Raw genomic sequence first — 15,868 nt, 5'->3', positions numbered from 1 at the left:
TACTGGAATTTAATGTAACAAAATGCAATCTACAACATAGATTTTTGCAACCTGTGTGTTACATCATGAGATGTTTAATTACAGGTTGCACAGACAGTGAAAAGTCACGGGTTCTTCAACTTAATGTTAGAAATTGGGAACAGAAATTAATGGCCTTACAGGCTTCTAGGTTGTCAGAGGAAGTGCCACCAACATAGGGTGAGCAGACAGGATCAATGCTTGCCCCATATTTTAATCTCTGTTCAGTCTGTGAACAGCATATGCGAAAGGGAGTGGAAAGAGACTTTATGTAAAATAGTATAGGTCATTTTGATGAGAAAAAAAGCTACAAGCAGCAATTTACTGTAGGAGATGCAAGCTGAATGAACAAGGGTAAAAAATAACAGCTGGTGCCTCCTTTGAAATTCTTTTTCTTTGCACATCTCTCCCTTTTGAATAGAGGCAATACCCTGAAGCAAATGACTATAGGAAAGGCATAGGATAAAGGATGGTCATGCTTACAGAGACAGCAGCTGTCCTTTCTCATAATCATTTGCTGAAGCATGTGGAGAAAGAGATCACAAGGTAATAAAAGAGAAAGAAAGGACTAGAGAAAGAGAAAAAATATTCACCAGATACTTGTGAATGTGATAAGATGGGATAGTATTCAGGGTAGTGATGAGCTGGACATCAGGGATTTATCATTAAAAAAGAGTGACTTCATACTGTCTTCTCATTTTCAACCATGTCCAACAGAGCTACAAAATCAGTGTTAAGTTTTTCAGGGTTTAAAAGGCCTACCAACTATCACATTTCCTCTGCTTTTAATATCTTGGTTGCATTTCGGATGCTCAAATGTCAAGTAAGATCACTATTACACAGATGTGTTTGTGTTAGGAGATCTTTAAGCAAAAACCAAACAAATAAACAAACAAAAATTCAAAATCCACCCTTGACAACGCCCTGCAGTCTTTAAGTGCTACAGACAAATTTTGCTTTTTTTCTGCATTTCTGGGAACATAAAGGTGACCATTTCAGGTGTATGAAACTAGCAAAACCCGGCTGAAATGACAGAGAATCAATGACAAGCAAACAGCAAGTTCTCTAATCAATTGAGAAGGCATGGCTACAGTATCAACCAGGAAGAGTAGAGAAACAAAAGAAGGTTTAATATTGATCCTGTACATAATGTTATCATTATGCATTAATTGCTTAACTCGGGCCTATATTAAAAGTCAGTTGCTATGGCCCTTGTTCAGCAAGACATTTATGGGATAAACTGTTGACACCTGGGAGTGCTATTGACTTCACTTCATTATATATCCTTTACTTTTTAAATTTAAGCAGATACTGACATACCTTTGTGGTAACATCTTGTTAAGAATGCAATAATAAGATGAAAGATCCAGACACAAAGAAGATAAAGAATTTATCAAACAGAAACTGAAGCCTTTTATTTGTCTTGCCTCTTTTCACAATTCAGTACATGGTATGTCTAAATATGGAAGTCCTTACCTTTCAAATTCCATGACTGCTATTTAGAACACACTAGCAATAGTAGACTCATAACTTCAAATACATGAAGGAAATTAAATCCTTTATTGAAATTAAATTAACCATGCTAATTGTTTTCTATTTTGTTTTTTTTTTTTGTTGTTTGATTGCTTTGTTTTTTTTTAAATGTTCTTGTGAAAAGCACAGCATTCAGCACACGCAACACTAAGTCATTATTTCTCTAACAGGAATAAGCTTAAATCCTTCCTACCTCCTTTATTCCATCACTTAAACATGAAATGACTAGCCAGCCTCCTAAGGGACTCTAGATATATTTGCAACCTTTCTTCTGAACCTAATAAAAGAGCATTAATCAAGACAAATGTCATGATGTTTTGATGATGATGCCATCTGTACGTTAGAAATTGGACTGGGTCTACAACCCTTTGCACTATGTAAGTAGCCAGCAACAGTGCTCATTTGCGCTGCAGAAATCCTTCAACTTCTAGGCAAATTCACTTGCAGACAAAATAAGCTCAAAATTATCTTCTTTCCTATGAAGGCCTGATTATCTTAGTATCTACATACAGTATCAAAGGAGGGATGAGATTTGTGGTTTATGCCACAGTTGCACTTAGAATCTTGTTTAATTCATGGATGTACAGAACAGTAATTGTAATTCATAGGCTTGTGTAAAACTAGCATAAGGCATGAATGTAACAAAAGAAAGCTGCAGCAAGAGTGATTAAGAGCTTAGTCTCAGATTTTTGTACACTGTAATCATATTTGATATTGGATTCTCTACTAAAAATCTAATCTAACTAAGCCAGAGATCATGCTGATCTACACCTTAGTTTCAGTGAGACACTTGTATTTTGTAGGGATGTTCTAGACTTGAAGCATAGAGCTGTATTTCTCTCAAAATTCTGCTAACATCAGAAAAAAAAATCAAAATCTTTTCTAAAGATGTATAGACAGCTTGCAAAATAATTCGAATAATGCAATAAAGTACACCCTAAAATTAAAATCACCAATGTAGTTACCTGGTATAAAACACTGATACTCTCTACACCTGCTTTTTGTGTAAAAATATACTTACTATATCTGCCTATAATATCCCCCTGAGCTCATTCTCTGTTTAACCCTTATGTTTTATTATAAATCAAACCACAATTGACTGTAACAAATGCTCTCTCCTTCCTCTGTATTAGCGCATTACCCGTCAAAACAGAATCCTGATCCCAGCTATGACTTCCAGTCATCATGAAACAAATAATTGATACAAGTGCTAATGAGCTACTTACCGGGAAATACGGTCCCTTTTAAATATCCAATAACATTAGAAATTGTCTTGTAAGTTGTGACTGACTGAATATTCAGACTGATTATTTTTTTGCCTGTTAAAAGACAAAAAGAAAAAGAAAAATAGAATGTTAAACTTGTTCATCCAGCCAACTAATCTACAGGATGCAGATATAAATTCCCCAGAAGTTAAAAAAACTAAACAAAACAAAAACCAAAACAACAAAAACAACCAAAAAACCCACCCAACCAACAAAAAAAATCACAAAGTAACAAAGAAGCCCCAACAAAACAAGTAAAAAAAAAGACATTCTCTTAGTCCCATTTTAGCAGCGGGGTTCAAAGCTGGAATCTTAAAAGAGATCTCTATTCCTTGAGTTAAAAGATCATTCAATTCACCAATAAATATTATTTCAGTCTTTACCTTGGTAGTTTTTTTTTTTCCCCACCTAATTCGTCACCCAGGTCAATCTTTCAGTAACATTCACAAAATTATACTTGGTTTATGTTACACTATTCTGGAGAAAACCCCCTATGTTAAATCAGATGGGAGAAGTTAGACCTTTGCATTACTTATCACTTTGACGGCATAGCATCTGGTTATACATTTCTGAACTTAAGGCAACAGAAGACAGGGTTTTGTGTTTTTTGGTGTTTTTTTTTTTTGTGTGTGTTTTTTTTTTTTTTTTCTTTTGTTTGTTTGTTTTTGGCTTAGCTGGTATCAGCTGAGGAAATGGAGCAAATACAAAGGCAGTAAAGTTCACAAACCTACTAAAACATACCGGACTTGCCAGTATTACTATGCCAGTTAAGACTGCAGTGCACGATAAAGCCACAGAGAAGTAAATGTCTGAGTCAAAATAGCTTAAGAAATTTAACTGTCCTTTGCTGAAAACCACTGTCATTCCCTCTGTGTCTCAGGTGGGTCACACTGACCATTCTAACTCCTGCGATTTTTGTCAATGGAAACAAAACAACTAACTACAGGGAGCTGCAGATACCTTTAAAATGTTTCATTTGCATTATAATAGGCTGTATTGACATTCACCTCATCTGAAAGGTCATAAATTCTATGTGAGAAAAGTCAAAATGTCTTAAAGGGCTCAAACTTAAATGCTAGCAATTATCTGACAATAACTACCCTGTCATCCCAGACCTTCAGTGAGGTTCTCTTACATCGAGTGCAGCACCACCCCCATGACAGACCTGTGTTTAAAGGCGGTTTTGAGCCTGAATTCCTTCCATGTCCTTATACCAACTGTCACAGACCAAAATTAAAATATTCCGTGGATCATTTTGTCTCTATCTCCCAGGCTATTATCCTCCCAAAGATGCATTTCTAACAGTTTGTTTCCTGGCTATGTTTCCCGAGATCATGAGGAATGTGCAAGTGAGAGCTTACTCCAACATGTAAAATAAAAACAAGACATCTCTATGAATACTTTTTTCAGGGTTCATTTGCTGGTACTTCATCTGAGAAATTTACTTTAAAATTCTCCTAAAATAAAATCCAATATATTTTCATTCAGTAGTCTTCAGTGATAATTTGGAAAAAGCAAACTAACTGCTAGACTCTTTCTTTGTTAAAAAAAAGAAAGCCCTAGCAATATTTATTCTACTTTCTACTCAGATAAAACCTGTTATAAACAGATGTGCCCTGTACGTGACAACTCTGTTTTTATTAGAATGCAACAGTAAAGAAAATGCAGGTCAAGCACGATTAATTAAAAATAACTCACACCACATTTTGCAATAATCAGTCACAGCAAGTTTGTATTTTGATCCGTCATGCATATGTTGGGGTTTAAGTTATAATTAACTTCACTCTTCTGATGTAAGTTACTGTTACTAAACATATGATGATGAATTGTTTGTTCTATAAATCTCAATAATTATTCTAGAGATTTTTAAAAAAGTACATCAGTAAGAAAAAAAAATCAATCCAGAGAGTTCCCAGCACTGTACTGTCACCTATGCTCTCTTTTCAGTATTTTAAACCAATGTGAGAACAGCTCATACCATCCACGTTAATCAAGCAATTTAAATTGTATCTATACTATGCAAGTTACTTCTTGCTGCTATTTCTCACCTACAACCAATCTAGAGCCAATTTACTCAGATTAAAATAAGATTTTCAAGCCCAAACTGATTTCCTTTCCTTTTCTAACCCTACAACGTTTTAGATAGGTTTCTTTAGGCCCCATTTCAAACAAAAAGAACATACACCCTTTTGAAGACAAGTGACTTAACTGTTTTTCTTTAATCAACATCAGCTATCCAGTCTTCAGCTGATAAGAAAAAAATGGAAAATTAACTCCTGGCAATACACATATTCTGGAATCAGATATTGGAGTTAATAGTCATGTAACACAGCAGTCAGCTTAAAGTGACTTGGGCTTAAAGGCTTAGTACACCAGATGAAAAGGTTGAAAGTACTCTTTGGAGTATGTAGCAGAAGTGAAACTTAATCGCCTTTAAACAGTTCTGACAACAAACCGCTCTTCCAAATGCTGTATTTTAAAGATTTTGACATCTTTCTTTTTTTTTCTGTATTCTCTGAAAACTAAGTAAACTTAGGTTAACATTATTTAGGTTACAGTTTGTGTTTACATATTCTGAAGTAGAAGAAAAGTATTTATAGTCTGTATTATTTATCTATTTATTTCTTGACTTGGAAATTATAAACTGCCTCATACCAAATGACTACCTGCTCCTCTCACAATTACATAGTTATTTTTGGAAATGCAGTTATTTCCCATTCAATTTGGACTTCCTATTCATTTAGAACTTCAAATGAACAAAAAACTACTTGCGGCCTGTAAAATGAGTTATGTTTTATTTGGGTTTTTTTTTGCTTTTAACCTTATCCTAAGCTCATACCAGCATACAGGAATATAGACTTGAGCCTGATTTTCTAATATATTGGTTAAATTCTTGAATCCTGATCATACTAACCACCTATAATCAGACAGTTTTCTGAACATTCATTTCAGTGCTGTACTTTAAAAAGCATCACGGACTAAGGTTTAAAAACTGAACTCATTTGACAAGATTTTTGCTACTTATGAACAAAACTTTCCCTACATACCCATTTAACTCAAGTGTAGAAGTATCAAGTACTAACTAAATTCATGTATTTTGATAATGCAGTTCTTGTATCATAAACCAAGAAGTTATTTCAGAAGATTGCAGAAACAAGGTACATTGAATAAGTAATCCAGTTTTTAACGTGAATATAATTCCCACTGAAATAAACATAAACCACACCTGAATAAAAATACATCAGTTTGAAATCACAGTTAAAGTAAAACTTTCAAACATCATCAAATATCCACGGCCATGTTATTTGGGGGGCACTAATTCAACTGAGGTAGTCAGGATAACATTACATTCAACAGAGTTCTTGTTCCAGTCATTCAAAAACCTTACATCAAGTTCTAATAACTGCTAACTTTCTGAACACACACACAGACACACACACAGACACACACACACTATCAAGCTTTTCAGACACCCTGAAAGCTAATAATTATTTTAATAATAAAACTATGGTTTTCTAAGTTATTTGCCCCAAGACCTGAGGCTTTAAAGTAATACCAAATACCACAGAGGACGATGATACAGAGAGAACTAACAGTGGAATGCAGAGACAGCATAAAGTATTTACATATTAAAAAAATAAATAATCAAATATGTCATGGATTTCTTATATTCTATTAGTGATACTGCACGGAGTAATATGGACTGGTACATAACATTTGGGATACCCTGTCAAGTACACCAATACAAGTATACATTAAATATGTAACAGCAGATTTTGCTGTCATTTGAAACAAACGCTTAATTTTCATCAGATGTTATCATTTAGAATGAGTACATTCCAACTGACTACTTCCATATTAGACTGCCTAGTTAATGGGCTTTTGAAATCTTACTGGTGTGGGAAAAATATATTTTATTTAGTTCTCAGTATTTCATCACGTCAATTCCAAATGAGTGCAAAACCTTATCTATCCATATTTTGCACCAGTTTTCAATTAAGTTCATAGGACTTTAAATGAAGACATGTAGCTGTCATAAGCATTTATATAACAATATAACTTGCATATCAAAAACCTACATGAAATGTAACTTTAAGGAGGCTCTAAATCAGGATGGCCTAATGAGATATAGAATAAATGTGTCACTCAATATCATAGTTATGAATTTTGAGAATGCTTTATATTGATTGTCTAGTTGAACTTCATCATCTCACGCTATTTTGAGAGATTCTTCATCTGCTTTACAGCAATCAAAAAAAAAGCATCACACACACAAAATAACAGCACAGAACAGAATTCTGAAAATACATCTTGCTCAGTTACAATTCTGGTAGAAAACTCGTGAGCCTTCAGGTAGTAGTAGAGAGAAGATACGTTAAAAAATGCTTCACACTGTTTATGCTTCATTTTTTTCATGAACTTTTATTTAAAAAGAGAAAGTACAGAATCTAAAGCAAGCTCAAAAGGAAAATCTGAGAGGATTAGTATAATTGTTTGTATTCAGTATGTCTGCATTACATCTGACTTCCCTACTTAATGTACTTCTTTGCAATGCCGGTAAGTAATATCTGAAGAACATCATTATACTTCCACTGTTATGTGCAATTAATTCAAATTTTGTAGATATGATGTGCACTGCCACACAATATGCTGTCATGTTTATTTCTTTTTTTTTTGGATTTACATTTAGCATAGTGCAAATACCTAGAAATCATGGAATTGTTTGCATATTGATAGCATAGTATATGATGGCACAGCCAGAGTTCATTAAATACAGTATTCTTTCTTCCCTCTGACAGCCAGCAAGCTACGAAGGAGAAACACATATGACAACATCACAAGGCTGTAGCCTAATAGGAGGATATATATGTCTTTTATCTTTCCATGCCCTTCTTCTGACTGAGAAGAAGATAAGCGTGATTTGCACTACTGCAGCACTTGGCAGAGAACTTTGTCTTGGATGATGATCATATAATATGGAAACTAAAAGACTCTTCCAATTATTCCTTTCATATAACTAGATTCAAATTTCGTATGATCAGAGTTATCTATAAGACTCAGTATAATGACCACCCGATGCATGGAACAGTATAAAATACATGTTCAAAGTCTTACACAAAATTCTTATGTTATGCTAGAAGACTTCAGGAGCAGTCACTTCTGTTTATCTGTTCCACTCTCACCTGTTTTCGTAAAGAAGTGGATTTGCTTGCAGGCTATGATGAAGCTTGCATTGTAGTCATTAAGATTATTCACTACTGATCAGTAAAAGTCACAGCAAAAGTCATTAAGAGCTCATAAGGAATGGGGTCTTGTTCTGTATACGTTAACTTTACTGATATGTTCTGAAATAATATACTCTATGATCTTGTTCGATACAGACAACCTTTCTCGTCTTCTATCTTCTTGGATGCAATTAGTATGAGTATGAAAACTGACACTTAAAGAAGAGGAAAATTACACATATCTCATTAATATTTTTAACCACCAGACTTCCAGGCTATGAGGCTTTCCACTTAATTCCAAAGAAGCAGCAAATGATCCTTCCCTGACAGTGTTCAACCTGACAGGGTTCAAGGCCAGGTTGGTCAGAGCCTTGGACAACATGGTCTAGCATGACGCTTCCCTGCCCATGGCAGGGGGCTGGAACTAGATGATCTTAAGGTCCTTTCCATCCCTAACTATTCTATGATTCTCTATGGTCATTAGTGATGAAAAATACTTTTTAAATTAAATTCCGATAGATTTACTTCACATACTCAAGAGATTCACTGAAAAAGGATGACTTGCATGTGACTGAAATCCACCAACTGGCAGGTAACTTAACAAAGAAAGTTTACTGCAACACAGCAGGACTTTCTTCATTTATGTTTATAGGCGTGCTTTAGATTTACATTAGTCTTCATAATGTTCTAGCAAATATCCTAGTAATATTCTATAAAAAAAAAAGCAAGCTTCGGAAGCCTACAGCTTCTCTACAGCATTTCACTCTTAACCTCCTTCTAATTGCCCATTTTGCGGAAAAAGTTCATGGGAGCACAGAATTTCAAATTAATGAAGATTATCAACGATGCACCACACTAAACAAAAAGCAAATCTAATTATTAACTTCAACTAACACAAAACTAATAACTAACTTCAATTCCCACTGTTCGCTTTGTAGGTTCTAAGCACTCATTATATCTCAGATGTTTCCCTCCTTATCCTCCTACCCCGTCACATTATGTGTCTTGAAAACTGCAAGGCTAAGGGAAAAAAGAGGCACTGTGAGAAAACTGTATATAAATGTTTAATCATTACTGATGAATCTGCTGTTCAGCTTTTTGAAACATACTGATGAGAGAATTAAGATCATTTCATTCTAATAAATTTTAAGCCAACCGATCATCTGAATTGCTCATTCACCTCTTTTGACAGATAAGTGATGAGTTCTACGTCAGAAGTGAAATCACTCTCTTAAGTTTGTGCAAATCAACGGGAAGACTGAAAATTCAGCCTTCGCTGTTCTTATATTCATTGCTCTGTTCAGCATTTTCTCTTTAGTAGCTGTTGCTATTATTATTATTATTATTAGTTACACAAGATTTGTTATTAGAAGACCAGTCTTTTATCTCTTCCATTAAGGCTGCTACTGAACACTCAGTACACTGTATGCTCCAGCATATCTACAGTTTCACCATTATTTCAAGGCAAATTCTATCATAATGCATTACAGAATTAGGCAATGTTTCTTATCATATACAGTACTTGCTCAATAAACTAACAATTTTTAAAATAAATTTGGCAGGAATTACTGCGGCTCAGAAGCTTTACATTGAATCAGACACAAGCTGTTGTTATCATCCAGAGTAAGTCATGACACGGATTGGCTTTTACCAGACTGCTAGCTTGGAATATTCTTTCTTTCATGAAATTTGCCACCACACAGAATTCCTGCCTTCTCACGGTAAAAAAAAAAAAAAAGACATGCCATGTGTCACAGAAAAAAAACCAAAACAACAGAATAAGCTACCCTTTAGGCGTTTCTGTCCTGCAGCCTCCACACAAAGCTTCTTGAGAAACATAGACAACGCAGCCTTTTATCATTCCAAAATGAATGCCATTTGCCACGTCAAGATCATCCTTCAGGTACTTCAGCTGTTGAAAACTACAATACTAGGAAGCTTCACATACCCCACCTGGAATAGTTAAGCATTTGTTTCTTCCAAAATGACCCTTTCTTGTTTATATAGTCTTTATCTACTGGTTGTAGGGAAGATCAGTTAATCTTAAAAATATCTAGTCAGCCATGCATGAAAAGCAACAGTTCTGCCTAACCACAACAGATTAAGCCATGAAGCATGAGGTCTTTCTGCCTTCCTTTTTAGTATGTGTAAATACAAATGCTAACGCAAGCCATAAAATTAATCACCCTTTTTAATGACTTGTTGTATTGTACTTCTAATCCAAAATAACTTTCCAAAAGCAATAAACAAGTGACATAGCACATATGTGATAGTACAGTGCTTGCCCTTATAATGTGCTTTACTATTATCATTACTGTATATAGGACAGGATACAGCGGCTAATTTAATTTGCCTATCCCTTCCAAGATTAATGGTTCAAATCAATTAAGTTAAACAGATATTACAATAAACCACATTTTTTTTCTGCCCTTTTTTGGGGGGTGAAAGATATACTAGCACAAAATGAATATCAAGACAGAGTAACTTTAAATATGCACCTCATCTAGAACCTTATCTAGAAGGTGTTACTTCATTGAAACACTGTACAATATGTTGCTGGAAGACTGTGTTCTAACTTTTTTCCCCCCACATCAGCAATAAGTATTTTCAAGCAGTAGTACATATGATGTTGCTAATGGTATTATCTCTGAAGAGATATTCTGAATGCATTCTTTTGTTACATCCAGGTGTACTCAAGGTATTTTGTTCTTATCATGATGATCATTTTCCTGGTAAAACTTGGAAGAAAAGGTGCCTGAAGATTCAGACAATAATACATTATTTATTCTACATCAGACAGAAAGTAAGAAACACAGAAAGATGCATCACTGTTTAGAATTACCGTATTTTTACACCAGAAGCAGAAAAAAAAAAAAAGAATAACTTTAGTATGGCCATTGATGCCTGATATTAAAATCACATTTTTAGCAGTATGAGGCTGAACAAACCATACTGTAGAACTAACAAAATCTACCTAGTGATGTTATCAAGATAGACAGCTTTTAGAGTAAATAAAACACTTTTTTTTTTTAACCAACACTTCCATCTGTCAGATTTTATATGATTTTTAGATTGTTCATAGCCTCTTCTAGAAAGCAGCTAAGTAAAAGATACTCTTATGATATATACAGTTATGGAAAACAAAACTGGAGTCCTTGAAGAACATTTCATAGAAGAAAAAGATGTTTATAAAGCATTACCTGCTGCTGGCCATTGGAGGGGTATACACCTATCTTTTTGGACAGTGTCCTCAGGTAAGGAAATGAGTTTTTTGGCAAGCACTGCAGAAATTGGTTGTACTAACAATGTTGTGAGGTTCAGTCGATTTTGTCTGTAGCTTCCATCTTAAACAACACAAAGAGAACAGCAATTTAATGAATGAAAATTAGAAGAATTTTCATTTGCATAAAGCAAACAAAAAAAGCAAGTACTTACAATACAACTTAAAACAGCTGATTTAGATAGATAGCTGTTATTTTGTACTTACCTTACTTGGAAAAATAATAAAAAAAAAATCCCTAAAGAACATGTGCCACCAAATTACACATTATAGTATTTGGGGAATAGTTTCACAAGAAACAAATTGGCAAAGAGTCAAAGAAAATATTAGATGGTATGTGACTTAAGCACAACAAATTAAATTGGTGCATAGTTAAAGGAATCAGTGGAAAACAGAATTACTTTTTGGCAGTAACTTTCAAATTGAAGTAAGAACTGAACAGAGCCTTACAGACATTTAAGCAGCCTGAAATAACATATAAGTGTCTGTCTGTAGTGGATACTGCTACTACTGATAAGGGTTGTGAGATTTGCCAGGGATACCATGATGTTTAAATTCTTCAGTTGTGCTAGTTAGTACTAGAGCTAGGGGCAAGCTTCCACACAAACAAGCTTTTGTGAGAACTCTGACAAGGAACATACCACACAGGTATGAAAAACCTGCAACCTGATGAGATGTGCTTCCTTGCATATACCAAAAGGGCTGATTATTTTTTTTTTTTTAAACTGCCCTCACTCTTTTTAAGAATACAATATGATCACCTCATTGACTCAAAGTGGGTTCAGTGCAGCGAAGGAAACTACAATAAAATGCAGAGATGTTTCCCTGATGGAAGGTTGAAGGCCTCAGCTGAAGGAGGACTGGAGTAAGAGTGTACTGAACAGACATGTCAAGTGGAGGAAGGTACAGATCAGAAAGCATCACAGTACTTCATTTACAGACTTAAGATCTTCAGAAACCACAGCACAAAATCCAAAATGTTAGTTTCCTCACATGACTGTCCAGCATTTAAGCATGGGAAGGTTTCTGGTGAGATAATTTGATATTTTGGGAGACCAATTAATAGAACTCAAAAAAAAAAAAAAGGCAAACTCTTCACATGGAAATGCTCTGAAGCACTTAAGGATAGCTTGCTCAACTATTTCAGCTGGCCTAATACAGGCATTATCTCTTTCCATGGAAAGCAAGTATTGTCTTGCAGACAAAATCCTACCTCAGAAAAGGAGCACAGGGCAGAAAACAGTCCCAGATCAACTGTTTTAGACTTTTTGATGCAAAAGTCTAAAAGCCTTCCAACACACCTGCCCATACTGAATAACTTGCAAAATTCCAACTAGAGATTTATAATACAATGCCTCTCTCTCCAAGACCTTTATAAAACAAATACCACGTTTTCTGTTGACATGGAGTTCTTTACAACCAGAAGGCATCCTTTACATTCTGTATGACTACAATGACAAAGCTCTCAGAAATCAGCAACACACATTCTAATAAATTTCTACAAAATTACTATCAGAAATGTTACTTAATCACAATATTAAAAAAATGCACACATATCTTTTTTCTTATTTTTGTCCTGGTATTGCCTGAGACTTCTTACACTATGCCCTTACTCATAATGCAGAAACCAACCAAGGCTATGCCATTTAATTATAGAAAAAGTGTTGTTCAGCTTTTAAACGCAGTGGAAATATTATCAGTGCTCAGTTTGAGAGAATTAGACAAATTAGACAAAGTTGAAAGGTGAAACTTGCTCAAAACATAATTTAGAAAGTTTTGTCTGATTGAAGTTGGGCAGGGTTGCAAATCCCTCAATGTTGTTATTTGATTAAATTGATGGTAAAATCATCTTCCTCAAGCTTTGAGAGTCTGTTTCTGGAATCAAAAGGAATTCTAAAATGTCCATCAGACATGTGTAGCAGACATTATTTTCTGTACATTGCTTGTCAATCTGCAGACTCCATCACAGGAGTGATGAATCTCAAACTGTTGTAGATAAAAACCATCTCTCCTTTCTCCATTTACCCACAACTTGAACTTCAGACCTGAATAAACTGTAAAAAGTACACTTTCAAGAAAAATTTACCAGAGAAAATCTCCCATGTTTAAAAATTAATCACAATATAAGATGGAGTGTATGCAACAAAACCCCCCCCCCCCCCCAAATATTTAAAATATAGAAATGGAAATTTAAAGTTATTTGGAAGAAAACTGTCTAAGAGAAGGAATTAACAAAGAAATGCATAGGCAGGTGGTAAAATATCTACAACTGTTTTTTTTTTAAGAAAATATTAAACAAACATCTGTCAGCAATGATGTAGTTATGGTTGATTCCTTCCCTGAGGGAAGGTGCTGGATTAGATAACTTCTTGACATCTTTTTCAGGCCTGACTTATATAATTCTCTAGTAACTGAACTGGACTTCATATTAAAAAGATGCCTGGTGAAGGGGAAAAAAAAAAAAAAAAGGAGGACAAAAAAAAAGAGTTCCTTTCCAGAAATTAATTAGTTGCCGTAAGAGTACATTGTTTAAGAAGCTGAGTAAAGCTATATACATCATGATCAGGATTCAAAAAGGAAAGACGCAAGACTAATCTCTCCAGTAAAACACAATATAGACTGAAAAAACTGGAGACTTCCAGGGCTACCAGTTGAAGCAAAATCATTCATTAGCTTTTAAAAACCACTCATGGGCTTGGTGCTGTACCAAGTGCAAAGCAGTGAAGTGCAACATCATAAAGAAACCAATGTACTGGAAGAACTTTGCGAGATTCCTGCTTGGTCTTTCCCTGCTAGTTGAAAAAACTCCTTGGAGCACATAGTGCTTTCAGGATCTGCAAGCAAGAGAATAATTTAAATATGACATTTTGTTTGCAATGAAATTTAGTTTTATAGAATGAAAATCTTCTAAGAAAAAGAATTCCTTTGTCTGTGGAAGTCTAATAATATAACTGTGCCAGGCCTTTGTCTATGGAAGTCTAATGATCTAACTGTGCCAGGCCTAAAACTGCTATTGATTTAAGAGACCCTAGAGAATACCCTGGAACGTAAAAAGAAAAATATGCCAATCAATTACTAAGTTAATTTTAGTAGCACAGAAAGAGGCAATCTTTAGAAAGTTTCTGCACAGACATGACTACATTTCTACTTCTGCAGTGACTGTGTTTTGTGTTTTCTTTTTCAATGTAACAACAAACATTAAGCATCAGTTTCCATACTGCTCAGTCTGCTTGTAACCAAGCATTTCACAGTGTTCTACGACTTAACTTACTGGTATTAGTAACCAGTTACCAACTGGTAATTGAGTAAAATGGGATTTCTGAAAAGTTTTCCTGGGAGAATTTAGCAGTAATACTTATGTAGCACATGCCATTCATTTCTGAGTTGAAGTCCAACTTTACTGTTGTTTCAGTGACTTTTGTCAAGGCTGAAAAATCAAAGCATATAGAACAGAAGAGAGTTAGTCACCATGTCATACTTCTCTAGTCAAAAGAATACTGCTTTAGGCACAGCTTCTTCAGTGTTATGCAATTAGACTTTATTTTTCTCTAAAAGGTTTGTGCTATAAGAACTAACTTTCTGTTAATTTTTATTTAAATTCCAGATTCAGAGAAAAATGAGAATCTGTTATGTGTAAGAGTCAGATAACAATATTTATATTTAATAGCCATGTTCACCCAGATCTGATAAAACAGAAAGTTTATGAACAAAACTGTCCAAAAAGTTAAATTCATTAAGATAATTCCTTCTATGACCTGAAACACTCTTTTAATGATGCTCCCCACAAACTACGGAAAAGTAAAGTCTGACTGAACACTGAACCATAATCGTACATACCAGCTTTGACTTTCTGCTGCATTAATAATATAGCAGCATTAGTTTTGAAATATCTGAAGTGAATGGCTCATTAATTTTTCACCTTAAGCTTAACAGAAATTTGACAGTGTTATGCTGAGAACAGACAGTCCAAGTAGGACTTCTAAGCATACAATGAGAATAAAACAGAGCATAAAAGACAGAATGAAGTGTATTTGGTTAATACACTTGATCTTGTATTAACCATGACACAAACAAAGATGTATAAACGTCACAGACATTCAAATTATATGAGCTTTGAACTTTTATACCACTTCCCCCAACTTTGCTCACAGTCAGCTGCTCTTAGGCTTCCACTGGTTCTCATGAAGCTAGCCACAATGACTTCCTTAAACTATCCTGCAAAATCAGTTTATTTGTGGTCTTCCTGACTTACATCTCACCCCATGCCCAGACTGAAGGGGACTCTGTGGTGTCTCGCGCCACGAGACTCCACCCTCTCTAGTAGCTCTAGGTACTCTAGATAGGTGGTAGCTCTAGGTACTAAACCCATATCTCTACTGTTAAACATCATAATGCTGCTGTGCAGCACCTATTTAGTTACATCTTCAGCTACAGCTGCTTACGATACTGTCTATGAGCATCATTTTCAAGACAGACATGACTCTTCCTACTCAAAAACCATTCTTCAATGAAGCATTCACACTATCAATTCACACTGATAGACAGGG

The 15,868-nt window shown here is 34.8% G+C and overlaps 1 protein-coding gene across 16 annotated transcripts in view; it reads right to left on the bottom strand.

Annotated features, from left to right (window-relative positions):
• NAALADL2 (N-acetylated alpha-linked acidic dipeptidase like 2) overlaps positions 1 to 15,868 on the bottom strand; it is a 489,547-nt gene that overhangs the window by 107,273 nt on the left and 366,406 nt on the right. For all 16 annotated transcript variants that reach the window (XM_062603417.1, XM_062603427.1, XM_062603416.1 and 13 more), the window contains 2 exons: positions 11,242 to 11,385; positions 2,778 to 2,870 (listed from right to left, as the gene is read on the bottom strand). In XM_062603417.1, coding sequence (XP_062459401.1) covers positions 2,778 to 2,870; positions 11,242 to 11,385 — 237 coding nt within the window. The remainder of the gene's footprint in view (positions 1 to 2,777; positions 2,871 to 11,241; positions 11,386 to 15,868) is intronic.

This window comes from Pezoporus occidentalis, unplaced genomic scaffold, assembly GCF_034315485.1.
Source record: "Pezoporus occidentalis ecotype Australia unplaced genomic scaffold, CSIRO_AGI_Poc_V1 ctg8, whole genome shotgun sequence".
NCBI classification, from domain to species: Eukaryota; Metazoa; Chordata; class Aves; order Psittaciformes; family Psittacidae; genus Pezoporus; species Pezoporus occidentalis.
The sequence above is the reverse complement of the archived record's forward strand: the minus strand, read 5'-3'. Positions and strand labels throughout refer to the sequence as shown.